General features: G+C 41.1%; 1 protein-coding gene across 1 annotated transcript in view; it reads right to left on the bottom strand.

The window, feature by feature from the left end:
* Positions 1-16,268, bottom strand: part of SMYD2 (SET and MYND domain containing 2) — a 29,963-nt gene extending 13,695 nt beyond the window's left edge. Inside the window, exons 1-6 of the mRNA XM_010287304.1 lie at positions 16,166-16,268; positions 14,220-14,313; positions 13,824-13,887; positions 6,339-6,449; positions 4,664-4,724; positions 2,003-2,127 (exon numbers count right to left, since the gene is read on the bottom strand). Coding sequence (XP_010285606.1) covers positions 2,003-2,127; positions 4,664-4,724; positions 6,339-6,449; positions 13,824-13,887; positions 14,220-14,313; positions 16,166-16,268 — 558 coding nt within the window. The remainder of the gene's footprint in view (positions 1-2,002; positions 2,128-4,663; positions 4,725-6,338; positions 6,450-13,823; positions 13,888-14,219; positions 14,314-16,165) is intronic.
* Positions 16,269-16,705: the final 437 nt, after the last annotated feature.

The raw sequence follows: 16,705 nt of genomic DNA, 5'->3' as shown, positions 1-16,705 counted from the left end.
AAGACAAAAAAGGGAGACAGGGGGGGGGGGGGGTGTAAAGAGACAACAGCAAAAAAAACAGAGCTCTAGGTTGTTCCCAATGGTGGAAAAGAGAATGTGCAAAGGGATGCACAAAAATTCTAAACGGTCTTCAAGGAAAGGATGAGATGCTGGAACTTGAGACAAGAGAGAAACTGTTTGAAGAGTGTGACAAGGTGAGACTGCAGAGGAAGAGTGCCAGACTCAAGAGCTACGTTCACAGGGACAAAAGAGAACAGAATGATACCAACAGCTGGGGAAGAGAGCAGTGAAAGGCAAGAATGGTTTGGACAAAAATCTTTGCTCCACTCAAAAGGACCAATTACAACTTAGCTGTGTTGAGTAAGAAACATCAGACAAAGCCCACAAAAAGCAGTGAGCAAGGAGTCAGAGGTATCCAAGTCCCAAACGACTGCCCTGAGCCACAGGGAGAAAGAATGCCAAATGCAGGAGCAAAGTAGACAACATGAGGCCAGAGAAAGCGTTGAAGCAAAACAAAGGAGTAGCAGCATGTCCATACTATTGTTTTAGGTCAAGTTAACTAATTATAGGAAACATGTTCATACTTATCTCCCCTTGTTCTAGAAAGATTTATGCTGGGGCTAAAACCTCAAAAGGTTGTGTCCTATAAAACACTTCTGAGGAGCATCCAGATAGCCTTTGGAATTTTTAGTTCAAAAAATTGCGATGTCCACAGTGGCATAGTTGCCTGATGATCAGGATGAGCTTAAGGTGACACTTAAGGGTGACATCAGACCCTTAAGGTGTCACAGAGAAGACTGGGTAGAAAATCAGATCTGGGAGACAGCAGTTCACAAAAGCCAGTTACAGTACCATGATCTGGTAGAGCTGGTCCAGGACAGGGCATGAAGCAAAAGTCATTATAGCCAAAATAATATAATCTTTGGGGATTCTGTCTACATTCTAACAAAAATATTCAGAAACATCACAAGAAACTGGATGTATTGATGTCTTTAAAGTGTCCATATGACAAATATAAATTGTAAAGTGTTCAAAACAGAAAAAAACTTTTTATTGAAGGGAAATGTGTAATTAGAAACAGCACAATTGTTGATAAGCAGATGCCAAACACATTAAAGAATCATTCCCCTAGAGAATAACAATACCTCTGTATTAAAGAAATAGTTACTGTGTCTCCTTGTTAGTAGATGCCCAGCTCTACCAACCAGGATATTGCCATCTCAGCTTTTATCACAGCAGTCAACATTTGCCCCCATCTCAAAAAAATTAAAGTTTTTATTCAGATAATTGTTTAAAACCAGCTTATTTTGAAGTACAGGACGAAAAAGAAGAAAACTGATCTTTCCGTATTCCACTGGTTTGTTATTCCATCCATTACAATATATTCAATTTAGATACATATGAAAAGGAGGTGAGAAAAAGAGGTGACATCTCAGAAGTTATCTAACAAGACATCCTGTCTTTCCTTCATCTCTCCAGATGACCAAACTACCTGACTGCATTTAAAAGCCACACACAAGATAAAAGTTTCAGACCGGTCTTTCTACTTCTCTGAAGTTTACTCCCTGTGAAGGTCAAACACAATGATGACCTGACCAGCAAGGATTTCCACGGATTTGAAGCTGGAATGAAGGATTTTGCCTCTGCAGGGTCTCAGACCAGCAGCCTTCTGTGCAAGTCCAACAACAGCTGCACTATGCTTGGCCCGCAAGAAGCCTAACTTTGACAAGGTCTTATACAGGTTGTTTCCCCTTTTCTTCAGTGTTTGAGAAGCGCCTCATAGAAAGTCTGCAGACAAGAGTCTCTCCCCTCACTACTGAAATGAGGCATGTCCAGCCACTTCTGCTCAAGGAAGTGGATCTTCTCCATTAAGAACACTCAGCTCTCCCCAAGATAAGCAAAGAGATACTATCTCCATTGCCATTAACATTTCTCCCCTTTCACAAAGGCTAAACTCCTACAGCACCATCCACCTAAGCAGGCTGTGCTCTAGCCAACTTACTTGTGCAAAGAGAACTACAAGGGCAGCATTGTCAGGGTACTCCAAGTGCTTTGAGTAAAAGTGATGAAGAGCAGCAATGTCGTTCTGAATCAGCTCTCTCTTTTCATTGTCTAGTTTGTCAAGGTCTGTGGACAAAGAATACATTCCATTTCAGTAACAGGAACACTCCCCTGTGAACTGCAGCTAGACTTAGGTTAGAACAGGCCCAAACGTAAACAGAAACCCCTCAAGGAACAGCTACTTGGAAGTACTGCAAGACGCATCTGTTCTTCCATAAACGTAATGCTGCTTCTGCGAAAGCCACACGTGCACTACAAGAACATGCAGGGTTAAAAAGCATTTTCTAACATCTTTACATTAGCATGTAGTTGGACACAAATTTTCCTTTCTTGGGAGAAGGGTTACAGTGTTGAAAGTGCATTTGTTAACCCTAGAAAACAGACCAGCCAGCCCTGGCCCTCTAGAAGCCCATCAACTGTCTAACTATCTGTCAACTAGCTATCCTCAACTGTCTAACACGATCTTATGAGCTACCTGGTCTTATCTACTGTGGTACGAAGTCACACTCAACATCACACTTCTTAAAACATGCTTTATATAGTGCAACTTCCTCATATGGACCTAATCATCGGTACAAACCAGCCCAGATTTCTGCTAAGGAAGGCTGCTCATCCCTGCTTTTAAGAGGCATGGGGTCTTTCTCAGCACAGAGGCCCTATTTGTCGCCACATGTAATAGAGATCTAACAAAGGTTGTCAACAACGCTGGGGCTAGTCACCAGGATTCCCTTTGCAGCAAGAGGAGGATAACATGAGGGTGCCCAGGAGTGCAATCCACCTGACCCCTATTGCCGGCGCTTGCATCAGGAGGAAACAAACAGTGACTGAGAATGCTCGTGTCTCCCATGGGCTGGGCAGTGACCGTCAACAGAAGTGTTTAACCTGCAGATATCAGAGGATAATAGGAGACAGCAGGAACATCAATAGAAATGTCCTGGCACACCTGCCAAGCATATTCCCTTATGGGTTTGTTCAGAGATTGACCCTCAGGCCCATGGCAGAGTCTAACCAAAGCTGTGGCCACTGAACCTTTTACTGCCTGGTCCATGCAGAGCAAGCTAGATGATCGACCATATACTCCTGGTCCTTGCTCTCTCCTCAAGAGCAGAGTATTGGCAGGTTTTTTCCTAATCCTCTCTCTCACAGTGGCTGTGTCACCAGCTCGCTCGTGCTTTACAAGAGCCAGCAACTCATCGGTTTCCCATCTCCAACTCAAAATAACAGTGGAGAGAAAAACATGCAGGAAGAGAAAAGGCTGCACAACAGTGGAAGCAGGGGGAAATGATTTGTAAGAACAGATGTGAATGACAGGAGAGTCATAAAAAATACTGAAATGGGACAATTTCATGAGAATTAAGACAAATCAGAAATAAGAAATTTTCATGTTCAAATTGACAGCGAGGTGCCTTTTCCCCTTCTGTGCAGGGTGTTGCAAAGCGTAAAGCAACTGCTCAACATAGCAAAGGTGCGCTAAAAGATGAGAGTCAACAAGGCAGAAGGAACAGGGGTTCTTACTAACAAAACCAGAAACAGAACAAGGACTCCTAGAGGACAGGGGGACATTGCAACAGAAAAAACATTTCAGCCTTTTAGCTCCCTAATTAATAAATTATTGAAGACAAGCTGCAATGCAGGAGAATACACAGAAATTACTTCAGCACTTACCCATCCTCCTCAACCTCAATCCTACTAACCTACCTGTAAAAATTACCCTCGCCTTAGGCAAAGTCAAATGTCGGCATTTTTCCCCCTTATTTCCCCAGTTGTCCAAACAGCTGACAGGAGCTTTTGTTCAGGAAGCAAATAAGACTGTAACCTTGCTGTGCTTGGTTACTCTGCTACCTCAAGTCCCAGCAATCGCTGCACTGATTCAGCATTTTAGAAAGGATTTTGGAAGCCATCAGAGTAAGAAATTTGAATACACAAACCTATTGTCTCCTTGTGCATTACCCCCAGCAACAAGAAACAACAGACCAGTGAAAACTATACCAGGATCATTACTAGTCCCCAGTTGCTCAATTTCTAACTCCGGCTCACCGGACGCAAACAGTAGCCTTCCAGTTAAAAGCAAGCCATTGCCTCATCTCCTTCCTTGGATTATTTTTGAGCATTTAGGACATGGAATTTCAACACAATCATATATAACATGTCAGATCTGACTGGCAGTGACAGATACCGAAGCACAGTCCAGAGGGTTCTGCAATTAGCCCCTTAGTCACTGTCACCATCAAGCAACTGTACTGTCTCTGATTTTATGCCTCCTGGTAACAAATACTAGCTATTTTAATTTTACAACATTACAATTCTCAAAAGACACTAGAGTACCAGAAAAGCCATGAGATGGATGTATGCTACATAATTAATTCTGTCTAGGTTTTCACCCTTGTTTCAAAGCCCCCACAAGTGACCATGGAAAAAAAAAAAAGAAAGAAAGAAGAGCACTGCACTTTCAAAAAATGAGGAGACACAACTCTCTTTGTTTACTCCCTTCCTCCAACAGGAGCGGGATGCTCTGAAAGGTTTTGATGGAGGAGGGCCAGGGAGAAGCAAATCATGAATATAGATAACTGCCTCTATTTACCTGCAAGCCTTTTTTACTTACGTGATTCAAACTCTTTTACAGCAAGCAGCTTCTCTGACTGTGTTCTTTCAGGGTGAGTTTTCTACCAATAAGGGGAAAAAAGTAACGAGAAAATATTTTAATGTTTTAAGTTGGTAGTTTTTTCTTCTCGTTCATAAGCTGGAAATCCTACCTGTAAAACAAACCCAAATCCCCACTGTATGGAATTTATAGAAGTTGATGAACAGCAATGAGTTAAATTGACGGCCCTTAGTAAAGCCATAGAAATGTTCTCTCTGCACCAAATCAGGCGGCCAAAGATTAACTCCTATCAAATTTATACACATAAACTGAACAGTATTTTAAATATGTCATTTGCTTTGTTCTAGACACCCAGAAAGCTGCTAACAATAGCAAGCAGGCAGGAGACAGGCTTCGCTTTGAGGAAAGTGAATAAACTGACTGTTGACAGAGTTCAAAAGCAATGCTCCATTGTTGGCCTAAGGCCACTTCTTTGTAATCTTGGCCATTAAATATGGCTTTGCAGGTGGCCCAGCAGCTGAGGTTCAGGGACTATGGTTTGCATATTTAGCTTTTATATGACATGTAGGGTTCTCCCCCCTCCCTGTAAGCAATAAAAGCACAGATTTATTCCAATGACTTTTTGTCATTAAACATTCGATTTTGTTTGTGGATCACCACTAAACCACGCTTTAATTAAGTCACACACACATACATTCACACATGCGCATCTACACACACAGCAAGTATGCCAGCTACCTTCCCAGCAGGCCACCAAAATCCTCACTACATACAGTATCCAGGTTGCCCTTGTCACATAAGCAGACCTCAATCACACAAATGTGCTTCAAAGAAGATTTGTTTTTGCAGAGAGTTTAGAGCTCTACAAAGATACACAGCATAATAACCTTGAAACTCTTGAATCCTGTCCCTTCCCCGTAAGCACTTGTGTCATCCTCAGTATCCATATAGTTAGGGAACACTGAAATGGAGGTTGACTATTTCCTTATTAATAACACTCTTTTTCTCCAAAGACCAAGGGCCTGAGATTCCTCTCTCAACTTCTGTGTTTCACCAGTTAACGCCAGTAATCGCAAACATTTATACCTGAATACCTCAGAGGTTGTTCTTGACTCACAAATGTACTGAGAGTTATATACTACACAATGCTACGCAGATATAGCTGTGCAAAAATAGCACAACAGGCAACTGCCTCAAAGACGTCAGTGCCCGCAGACAGATAACACTAGGAGCACTCCTCAGAATTTAACCACATATACCAAGTCTCATTCTTCTTTCCCTTCACCAACGTGGCCTTGGTGCTAGTCCACACATGTAACTAAGGGCTCCAACCTACCAGAATGGAGGTTGAAACACCATGCACATTGTGACACTATTCAGTAAACTTTTCCAGACTCTGTTCAACACTACCTTGGCCATAAGTTACAGCAACACAGCTTAAGACCTCACTAGCCTTTTGCCATCTTCCCACAAAAGTCTCCAGCTGGACTATAGTGGCCCTGACACTGCTGCAATGGTCTGACTGTCAGCGCATTCAGCTGCTAATGCTTCTGTACACAGGAAGCTAGTATGCATGTGCTTTGCAGGGACAGTCACTGTCGGTCAATTTTCATTTTCCTGCCTTCCCTGGCACCCAGAGTAGGAACATACCTCCCAAGTATAGCCTCCTGCTCACCTGTTTGGCAAGGATCCTCGCCGTTAGCCTCACGGTCTCAGAGGGATTCCAGTTCTGCCCAAAAGCACACATGGCAGAACACTCTAGCTTGTGCATTGGCCAATCTTCCTTCTGAAAATGTAGAACAATATTAAAAAAAAAAAAAAAGGCATGAAGATAAAGTGATGCAAAAGCGGATGCAGCAAGTCCTGCCAGATCCTAGAGGTCAAGTGAAATGTGTTTCCTTTAAAAAAATAAGATGACGCTCACTAAATCTGAACAAAAGCTTGAGTCACATTTAAGGGGTACAGCTATCCTGCTTTTTTCAAATAAATTCACAAGGGATGAGTTAAGGTCAGAACATCTTCATTTGTTCAATGGAAAAAAAAGAATAAAATGACGAAGAAGCAAACAGATAACATGATTTATAAATCACCAGTTCTTATTGTTCAGATCAAGCACGTGAGGACAGGGTAGGTCTGAGCTTGATGGCTTTATTGGGTTCATTTCCATTTAATACCTTGGCCCCTCATTATGAGACGACCCTGGTGTAATCAGGAGTAATGTGTCTGAAGTCAATGGATTCACAATCACTGTAAGAATCTGTGTGTATAAGGTCAAAATCAGACCTACTGAACAGAATTATCACATTTTTTTCCTTAAATGTTGTAGAATAAGAGTACAACTAGGCAATGAAAACACACTAATAAAGACAAACGCATTTCAGTTAAGGATGTATAGCATATCCCTAGCTCAACGTACAATAACACTTGGAGCGACGGCACAAGCCACTTGCTTTTGGCACTCTACACATTTCCTCCAAAGCAACAGAAACTTTGAAAAAGATGGGCACATAGAGCCTGGCATGAGCTGTCCTCAGACTGCATCAAATTTTATTTTATTTATTTATTCAGACGTGGAAATATTCTTTGAGTAATGCAGTTATTTATTTCTGTATCTCATCCCAGACATACATTTATAGCACTGTGTTAGAACAGACCTGTAGATCTCTGCCTGTATAGGGAGCATCAAGTTTTGTTTTCAGACCAGATTTAAACTGGTGGAAAATGGTAGCAGAGGAAAGAAATCACAACAAATCCCACAAATTTATAATTGATTCAAAGTGAAAACTTTAAAACCTTTTTGCAGTCTCCAGGAAGTTCTTAAATCCCCTGTGATTCACTCCAGTATCACAGACCCTGTGTTAACCCACTCAAAAACAATTTAAAAATAATAATAATAATAAAAAAAATCAATATAGCCCAGAGTGACTGAGTGGCAGGAACAGAAGAAACATAGTTTCCCTCAGCTGCCTAACCACTGATGGCAAGAGCCATCTGAGACACCCTAGGCTATCTAAAACATCCACACAGGACCAGTAGATATGATACAGGTCTACTGGGAGATGTATTCCTCGTGGGAGCTACAGCTGGAGGCAACATAGGACAACGCAAGGCACCTCCAACAGCCAGCTGAATCAGGACCCCCAGTGTCTCCTGCCTCTACTTATTTACAGGTTTTGCAGATCAAAACAAAAGCCAAGATCACTAATTTCAGAGTTAGAACACCAAAAATTCTTCCACTGAAAATGGCCATTTTAATTTCCCTAGGCGTGGACAGATTCAATAGTTTATTTTATTAGGAAAAAAAAGGTGAACACCTGCCCCAGTCTCCTTCATGTAGGATTTCAAGTAGCGCAACACTGCAAGGGTATTCAACCCCTCACAATGTCAACTTCATTGTCCTTGCTATCTCAGTATGGTACGTCCAAAAAAACCTAGGTACAGGCTGCTTGAAATAAGCTCCAGTGTAAACGTTCTAAGAGGAAGCGGCAATACAGACCAGGAGAACCAAAATAGTATATTACACTGTAATCATGTCATGTGAAATTACACTCTCAACTCTCCCACAGCTGTCACACTACAAAATGCATCCCCCAGCAGGCCTGTTTCCAATGTATGCCCCAAGACCTTTTTCTGGAAAATTCCTGATAGCCTTTGCTTAGGAATCCACATGCTAAGGGCTAAGAGAGACAAAGGGAGACCTCATCTCTCACCCCTTCTTGCACACTCACGACATCCACCAACTTCAGCGTGATTGCTGGGTGTGAAAGAAGCGAAGGCACAGAACACGAAGTTTTGTAGGACCCACACCCATACACAGCAGTTGAATAAACAGGAGAGATTACCCAATAAAACAAAAAAAAAAAATCAAAATGCAAAGTCATGTGCCTGTCTCAAAGCAGTGTTTTTTAAAAATCCATTTGTTCCCTCTATTTTTCACACATTGTTAATTAAAATCTTTCCCCAGGCAGATTCATACTGAGTTATATGAACCAGTAGGGAGGTTAAAGGGACACGATATGGCCAAATTGTGCAAAATGAGATAAAAGCCTGAAACACCACAAGAAGAGAGAGTATTGGGAGGGATGGAAACACTGTGACAGCAGCTTGCCCTGCAATCACAGCAGGACTGCATTTTGCATTCTTTTCCACATTTTTCTCTAAGTAGTTTGAATTATAACAGGTAGTATTGTTCTAGTTGAATCCTTAATGCCACATTAATTATATTTTCTTCCTATTTTCATTACATCCACAGTATTTTTCCCTTCATTTAGGAGTGAGTGACAACATTTTTGGAAGGGAAGTTCTTTGATGTGAAAAGCATAAGCTTTAAAGAATGGAAACAATCTTCCCCACCAAGTTCTTCAAAACGATTCCACCATCCAGAACCACTGGATTAATTCCCAGAACACTGTCATATAGCTCAGCATAAAAAAACCCACCCAAACAACAAAACGTAATACTCAAAAAAAATAAGACTCAAGTCCAAATCTCCTTCTTCAAATGGACTTTTTCAATGGGATGTAAAATTTCTGTTGTATTTCACTTGATCAAAAAGAAACACACACAAATACCAGACAGAAATGCTGGGCAAGCCAGCGTAAGAGTTAAGCCCACTTCTTTCAAAGCTTAAGGTCCAATTATGCTCAAATGGCACCCAACTCTTCAATCAAATTTCAGTGAGGCAAATTCTATTATCTGATATTATTCTGTAAAAGTTCTCCAATACAGTCCTTCACCAAGTAGTGAAGGCAAGAGTTTTACACATCTTCACAGCCATCCTTCCCTACCATCATCTACCGAATGCTGGACCATAGAGAGTATTTGACTTCCATGGGTTAATGTTCAAAGGGTTCATAGGAAACATTTATCAAAGATTACATGGAGAAAGTTTTTGGATAGATAGGGGGACAGACACTTCCCCAAGGCAATCTTAAGCAGGGTCAGTGTCAGATTCCTCTTGTGAAGAATCATTACAGCAAGAATTTCATATTTTTTCTACAGCTCACCAAAGAGCAGTGCGCAACTTCTACAAGGTTCCATTTAAAACACATCTGTTTGATGCTAATTCCAGGTCTGCAACTACATTTTGAGCTTACTAGCTGGCTAAAAAAAAATACGTTTCCCTTACTAGAGAAATATCAACTACAGCATTCTTTAACATGACATGTTATGAAAAACCCGTAAATATTTTGTTCAAAATATATTTCAAATATGGAATGCCATGACAAAAACATCTTTCTGCACTTTGTCTAGCTGATCTCCACTCTGTCTGGGATAAATAATAGCTATGTGTAATAACAGAAAGAGGAGCTCCAGTAGCTGGTTCAAGTTCACCAGCTCCACAATTGCAACCACATAACCCTCTTAAAACATTTCTCTTCGGAGTGGTTCAACAGCTAGTTTCTGAGGAAAAAAAAAGAGCGCAGGTCTCCTGCTGTTTGACTAAAATTATTATAATTTAAGAAGTCAAGACCTGAACAGCTGCAGATGGGGCCTGAAAGCCACTACTATAACAACAGGCCTGTGGTTCGAGAAGGCAGTAGTGGAGAGCAGAACGGTATGAATCAGCTGGAAATCACAAACCCTTCTAGAAGGAGAACTGGGTTAGGGGCTGGGAAAAGAAAGACGCAGCAAACCCAAGCTAGATCCCCCCAACCCACAAGACATTCAAGGCAGCAAGGACAGGCAGTGAAGTCAACTTCCTCTCTCATGTGCCCCGCATCTGAGACTGAACCTACCCCGATGGAACAGCCAGCTTAATCTTCAATCTTGAAGTTATCGATCTTAAAAGCAAAACAATAGACCAAAACAGGCAAAAGACATATGTTAGCACTAAGCGAACTGTGCCAGGGCCAGCTTGCATGCATATGTGTGTGCATAGAGAGTGCCATAACCAAATGAGCCACTATGTCACTGCAAGACTTTGTCTTACCCTGGGTTCAGTCCCTCACACTACAGCGTGACACCACCTTCCCCAGCAACCAGGGCAAAGGAATTATACTGCAAAGCAGGATGTGGTCAACGCACCAAACGCCTGGCCGGATGTCAGGAGATGCACTCTACCATTTGGTGGATCTTCAGCAACTGAATGTATCTTCATGTATCCATACTTCATTTGCAACAGAAATACCACAAAGGCTGCTGTGAGGCCTCATTCATTAAATGCTTGGAAAGTATTTTAAGAACTTCAGAACAGGATATGATATGGCTCAACAGAGTGTGAAGTACACGCAGTGTCACTAACTTGACTTTCAAAAACCACGTTACGCTGCAAGAGGGAAAAAAAAAATCTCATTCAACAGAAACACACTAGAGAGAGGAAGACGTCTGCAGTTACAAAATCCGTAATTCTGAAAAAGACATCCCAAAAAATTGTTTCCCGCTGTACAATTTGGTACCTTTCTCTTGTCTACTTCTAACTCATCTCTCCCCACCACTAGAAGTAATTCCTATGAATTGTGATATAGCACGTCTTTAAGTAAGAAAAAAGTAAGCTCAAAAATTTTGGTTTTCTATCCCATACAGTATACTTCATGCGACAAACAGCTGTCAAACTGAATTCTATTGAGTAATAAGGCACTAACGAACACACGAAATCATACCATGTCCTTGTTGAGCACATGTAATTTTTAGCCAAATGGAGCAAAGAAAACATGGATTTACAGAGAAAATTAACTTGGAAAAATAAAAACCAAATGAACAATGCCATCACAGTTCTCAAGTACAGCCCTGCCTTTTTATCAGTGTTGCATGAAGAAGTCTCACATACCTGGAGGCAAAAGAGACACATTTAGTGTACATCCCAATGTTACAAGTTCAGTATCAAGGCACAACTGTCCTTTTTGGATTTGACAAAGAATTACTGAACTGCTGAAAAGTGCCTTTGAACAAGACAGGGATGAAGATGCAGTGCAGATTGTCTGTGCAGCACGTATAGTCAGTGGAGACTGGTTTCGAGAGAATATTATGCTTGAAGGTAACTTTGAAAGAATGTCAAAGAATTCAATCTCAGACACATTCATAAATTTCATCCAACTGACTCAGAAGGGCCCAAAATATTTAAGATAATGTTAGATCAACTAGGAGGGAGTCAAAAGCCATACGCAGTAAGAATGAAGTGCTAGTACCTGTCCTTGTCCTACTACTGTCTAGATATCAAAACATCTAAAAAAATACCTTTATAACTAAAGCATCCTACTACACACCAACAGGTAGAAACGATTTTAATTCATTAACTGATCAGATAGAAGGCTTTTACTCAGCATTATCTCCTGCAGTCTTAAGGACACTCAGTTTGAGCAGTTCAGTTTTTTATTCTTGGAATATGCCCCACTAGAGAAAGAATATTCAAGAATATTTTGACCACCAAAAAAAAAAAAAAAATCAAATTAAGGAAGCAACACAGGTAACAAGACTTTACCCAGGGAAAAGAGAGAAAAACACCTCCTTGTTCTTAAATATAAAAGTATAAACTTTGTCAAGGCTAGAAATCAGGACACTGAGGGACGGACTTGGAGGTAAAAGCAAAGGACCGTGGATCAGTTCTACTACTTCTACCGTGATATCTACTTGCTATTTTTCCTGGCACAAATCACTGAGCTTTCCTACTTCAGTAAATCTTGCTTACCCGCTTCATTAAACCATTGTGAATTTCATATGTTAAGAGAAGAAATTCACAATCTCACATAAAAAGCACTAGACAGCCAATAAGTTGCTTTGTTTAAGTATTTCCTTCCCTCATCTAGTTAAAAGCTTCCTAAGAAATAATGTCATATGGAAACACTTCTTACAAATAAGCACTTCTCATCAACGAATCGTGGGTTTTCTCTACACTGTCTTTAAAATTCATACAGATTTCTCTCAAGAGCCTTAAGGATGCTCATACAGTAAGCGTTCTCCTTCTTCCCAGCAACTGCTGGCCATCAGTCTTTCAATATTCTGTGAACTATTGCAAATTTTGTAAAAATATGATTTAAGCATTTTGAGTCCTGCTGGTGCTTCAAAACTAAAAGGCCATTTGATTCACCCACATTTCACTAAGAAGCTGTGGGAAAGCAGGAATCTGGAGAGGGAACAGAAGGAAAACTAAGGGGAATCCAGGCTCGCTTTGCAATTTGCACAATGGGAGAATAAGACATCCTTGAAACAAAAGCGGTAGCCATCTCCAAAGTACTTGGGAACTGAACAGCACAAACCACAACATCTCCATCCAGATAATGACAATGGAGAATACTTTGCATGCAATCCACGCACTCAACAACACGCTACCATGTAGGAGGTTTGGATTACTTATAGCTAACACGTAGTTGCATGCCAGACCTTTGGCGACTCAAATCCTTCACAAGCACTGTTCCATGCTCTGTGCCCAGCACCACAGATCTTACATAGCTTACATAAGCATAGCTAGCAATCCAGCTGAGTTTTTCCATGTGTAAACTGGATAATTCTTCCATATCAAGTTTGACAGCCCACAAAGGCTAGACAGTAGTTCTGGCAAAAATTATTTTCCTGAAAGGTGCTTATTCTAGTTTTAAGTCAAAATGGAATTAAAACTGCATGCAAATATTCTGGATGTCTTTACATTGCTCTACTTTAGACTATGCTTATATTCTATTTTCAGGGGCTTTTAAAAAACAAAATGTACAAAAAGAATAAAAGCTGCCAGAATGAGTGAGTTAGGGAGAAAGCATGGTAGGTTTTAAATGGTGATGACTACTGTCAGCTGTGGCCACCCAAAATATTTGCAAAGATTCTAAAAAAAAAAAAAAAAATCCAACAAAAACCCCTTAGGATAGCTATTTAGCAATTTGATTTTTCCATTAGACACAGACTCTCTTACCAGTTTAGTGAGCTAATGTTAGATTATCTGGTTTGTGCTTAAAGAAAGAAGTAATACAGACATAATTAGTGGGCTGACAGGCAGCCCTAATCAAAGTCTCAGTGGTACCGAGCCCTGGAGCTACTGATCTTGAAAGACTCATGCAGACCATGTCCAAATCCTGTAATTGTCCAATGCACAACTCCATGGTCAGCATCTGTGGGATGCTGAAGCTGACTGGACTACTGTTAACCACAGCTACAATTAGAGACTATCAATGCCACACAAACAAAAAATGGAGTTCAGCAACGCCCACCCCCCTTCCCACCACAATTACCATACCTGACAGTCCACATCACAGTAAAAGGCTTGTTTACATCTTCCACACTTGGACAATCCTTCTTTCCTTAAAAAGAAAACAGAAGTTATTCTAATCTATAAACCTGAATGAAATACGAATGTATCCTGTATCACTTTTTGCACAATATTTTGCATTTCACAATGAAAACTGTATTTTAATTCAGAACACTGCAACTACAGCTTGAATGCCATCTTCCGATACCAGACACTATTTCTATTTGTTTACAGTTTCAAAAGCAAGTTTATCCTAAAAACTGTTATTATGCAAAAGCACGCTGCTGTTCTGATAAATTGATGGGTTTGGAAACATGTTATTCTATGCTGTTTGACAGACATTGTTATTTTTTTGCCACTATATGATGCACACTGATAGCTAACTTTTCCTTGTCCTCCATCTTCCCAATTGCTGTGTATACTTGCTCAGCAATATTAACCCTCTGCTTCTCCTCTGCCAGTTCCATTGCTTCTCTATCTGGTTACAGAAAGCATGATCGCGGTTTTGTGAGTAACAGCCTCCCAACACCAAGAAAATGTGTTGCATTATTAAATACAGTTTGATCTCCTGTCACCACATAGCCTCTTACTGTCCTGCTAGCATCTGCTCTAATATCTGCGTATTCTAAGGTGACCTAAGACTCACGCTCTCCTTTTTTTACATTTGTATATATCCCAACACAGGGAACTGCCAAAAGGAAGGTCCTTTTCTGCTTCAAGGTGCATGTGTTGTAGCAGATCCTATGAAAAATAGAGCATGTGTTACCCAACATGTGATATTTTGGTGTGACAGCAATAGAGATCTCTCAGCAGGACTGAATACTTTAAAATGTCTACACACCCTCCCCAGTATAAGTTGCAAAAAAATTGTCTTAAACTGAGGTAAGTTCACTGGAGTAAAACAAGGGTGAGTGTCCTTGCACAATATGATAGCGTGCAGCACTTCAGAGGTCACTGGCATTCGGAGTCTGTAAAGCATAGCAAGTCTTGACATCTTCGGACTGTTCTTGCAAAGTAGAAGACGCAACGTGAGTGAGTCAGGCTAACATCATGACTCTGCTTGCTGGCAGTATGTGCCTCAAGCGCAGCTGCGTATTTAAAGTAACAAATACTATCAGATGCAAATACAACATTCTAGTCTCATTCTGCCCATTTTACAACAGTTTTACAACCACTTAGCATTTTCTCTTCTCAAGACTAGCGCTGAGCCCACAGTCTTCCTCCTAATGCTCTTTGCGAGTTCAGCAAGCACAGTTCCAAATCTAGTACGTGCTAGTTCAGTGCTAATGCAATGGGGCACAGACACAAAGCACATTTCTGAGCACTGGCAGATCAAGTTACATCACTGAGATACCTTTCCTCTTAGTGGAACATCATCACTCTGGCATGAAATAGGTTTCAGACTACCCCACTGTAACTGCTATGGTACTGCATTCAGAATATTCCTTAATCACCGTGCTCTTCCAGAGCTCCATGGGAGAAGCTTCTATGGAGAACAAGCAGCATTTAAATAGGTTGCTCCTGGAGATTATCTTTAAAAGCCATTCCTTGAGATAACTATTAACTCTACAATACTACTTTGTATCAATGGAGCATGAAAAGTATTCCTTGGTCCTTTTACAGAGAGAAATCTTCGGGATGTGATAAACAAAACCAGCCAGGTTTTTTTGCACAAGTCCTTTTACAGAGAGAAATCTTCGGGATGTGATAAACAAAACCAGCCAGGTTTTTTTGCACAAGGGAATTTGTGGTTAGGCACAAGAGAAAAGAAAAAAACCAAAAAACTTAGGGGCTAGGAAAAGCCGCCGGTGTGGAGAGGAAAAATCACCTCAGCTCTACAGTTCTTCAAATTAATGGAACTCACTTCACTGACTTCATTAGGAAGTGTATTAGGTGCTCATATGCAAAGAGAGGGGTGAATAAAGTACGTCATGTAAGTAGATAATGGGGAAAGAAAAAGCACCAGGTAAAGTGAAAAGAGAAGAAAATGAAAAGCATAAGTGAGTTAAGATGACAGAACAAGAGATGAAAAGACCTACTAGGGTGTAATAATTATATTCTTCAGTCTGCCTATGCTAGCAACACTTACGTATTGATAAAAACAGCAAAAGTACAACAGTTGCTTTCCTTTACTGAGGCAAACACTAGCATCTGCTCCAAGTTATAACCAGGTAAGCTCTGTGATTCTTCAGCAAGCTGCCAGAAGTCGGGCAAATACTACACCTTTTAAAAATATGGTGTGACATGCTGCAGTGTCACGTCCATGCCTAACTTTCTAACGATAACCCTAAACTGCTTTTTTTTTTTTTTTTCCCCCTGCAGCAGCTGACATTGAGATGTTGATGGCAACCACTGGAACACCCCCAGCAGGTCAAACCGCCTCTCCACACAGGTGAGGCGGGCAGCTGCGGAGCCCCCAGAAAACTCCAGCATCCCGCAAGCCTGCCAGGGCCGGGAGCCACGAAAGGCGCGGCGGCAGGCGCCTCTCCATTCACCGCCCCACTGTAACGAACCCCTCGTGCTGCCTGGGCTTTCCCTTGGTGAAAGTCATTTGCCAGAAGACTAAGGTTTTGGACAGAGAAGCAGAAATATACAGTTATTTCTGTATATTTCATTACAGATACAGATATATTCTATTCATATAGATTCCACTGGCACCATGAAAATGCAAAACGTGAAATAGGCAACTGCAGACCCTTTCTCCCTTGTCAAAACTTCATTAAAATCAGCGGATATTACGTTACTACAAAACTAGGCGGCTCGATCGAACCCCCCGGGAGAGCGAAGTTACACGCGTGGCTACGTGACTGCCGGAGCACGCGAAGAGCGCAACTTTTTTCTCTTTCTTTCTTTTCCCTGAACAGTTAAAA

The sequence above is a fragment of the Phaethon lepturus genome, unplaced genomic scaffold (assembly GCF_000687285.1).
Source record: "Phaethon lepturus isolate BGI_N335 unplaced genomic scaffold, ASM68728v1 scaffold13895, whole genome shotgun sequence".
In the NCBI taxonomy this organism is placed as follows: Eukaryota; Metazoa; Chordata; class Aves; order Phaethontiformes; family Phaethontidae; genus Phaethon; species Phaethon lepturus.
This window is presented reverse-complemented; position numbering and strand designations above follow the sequence as displayed.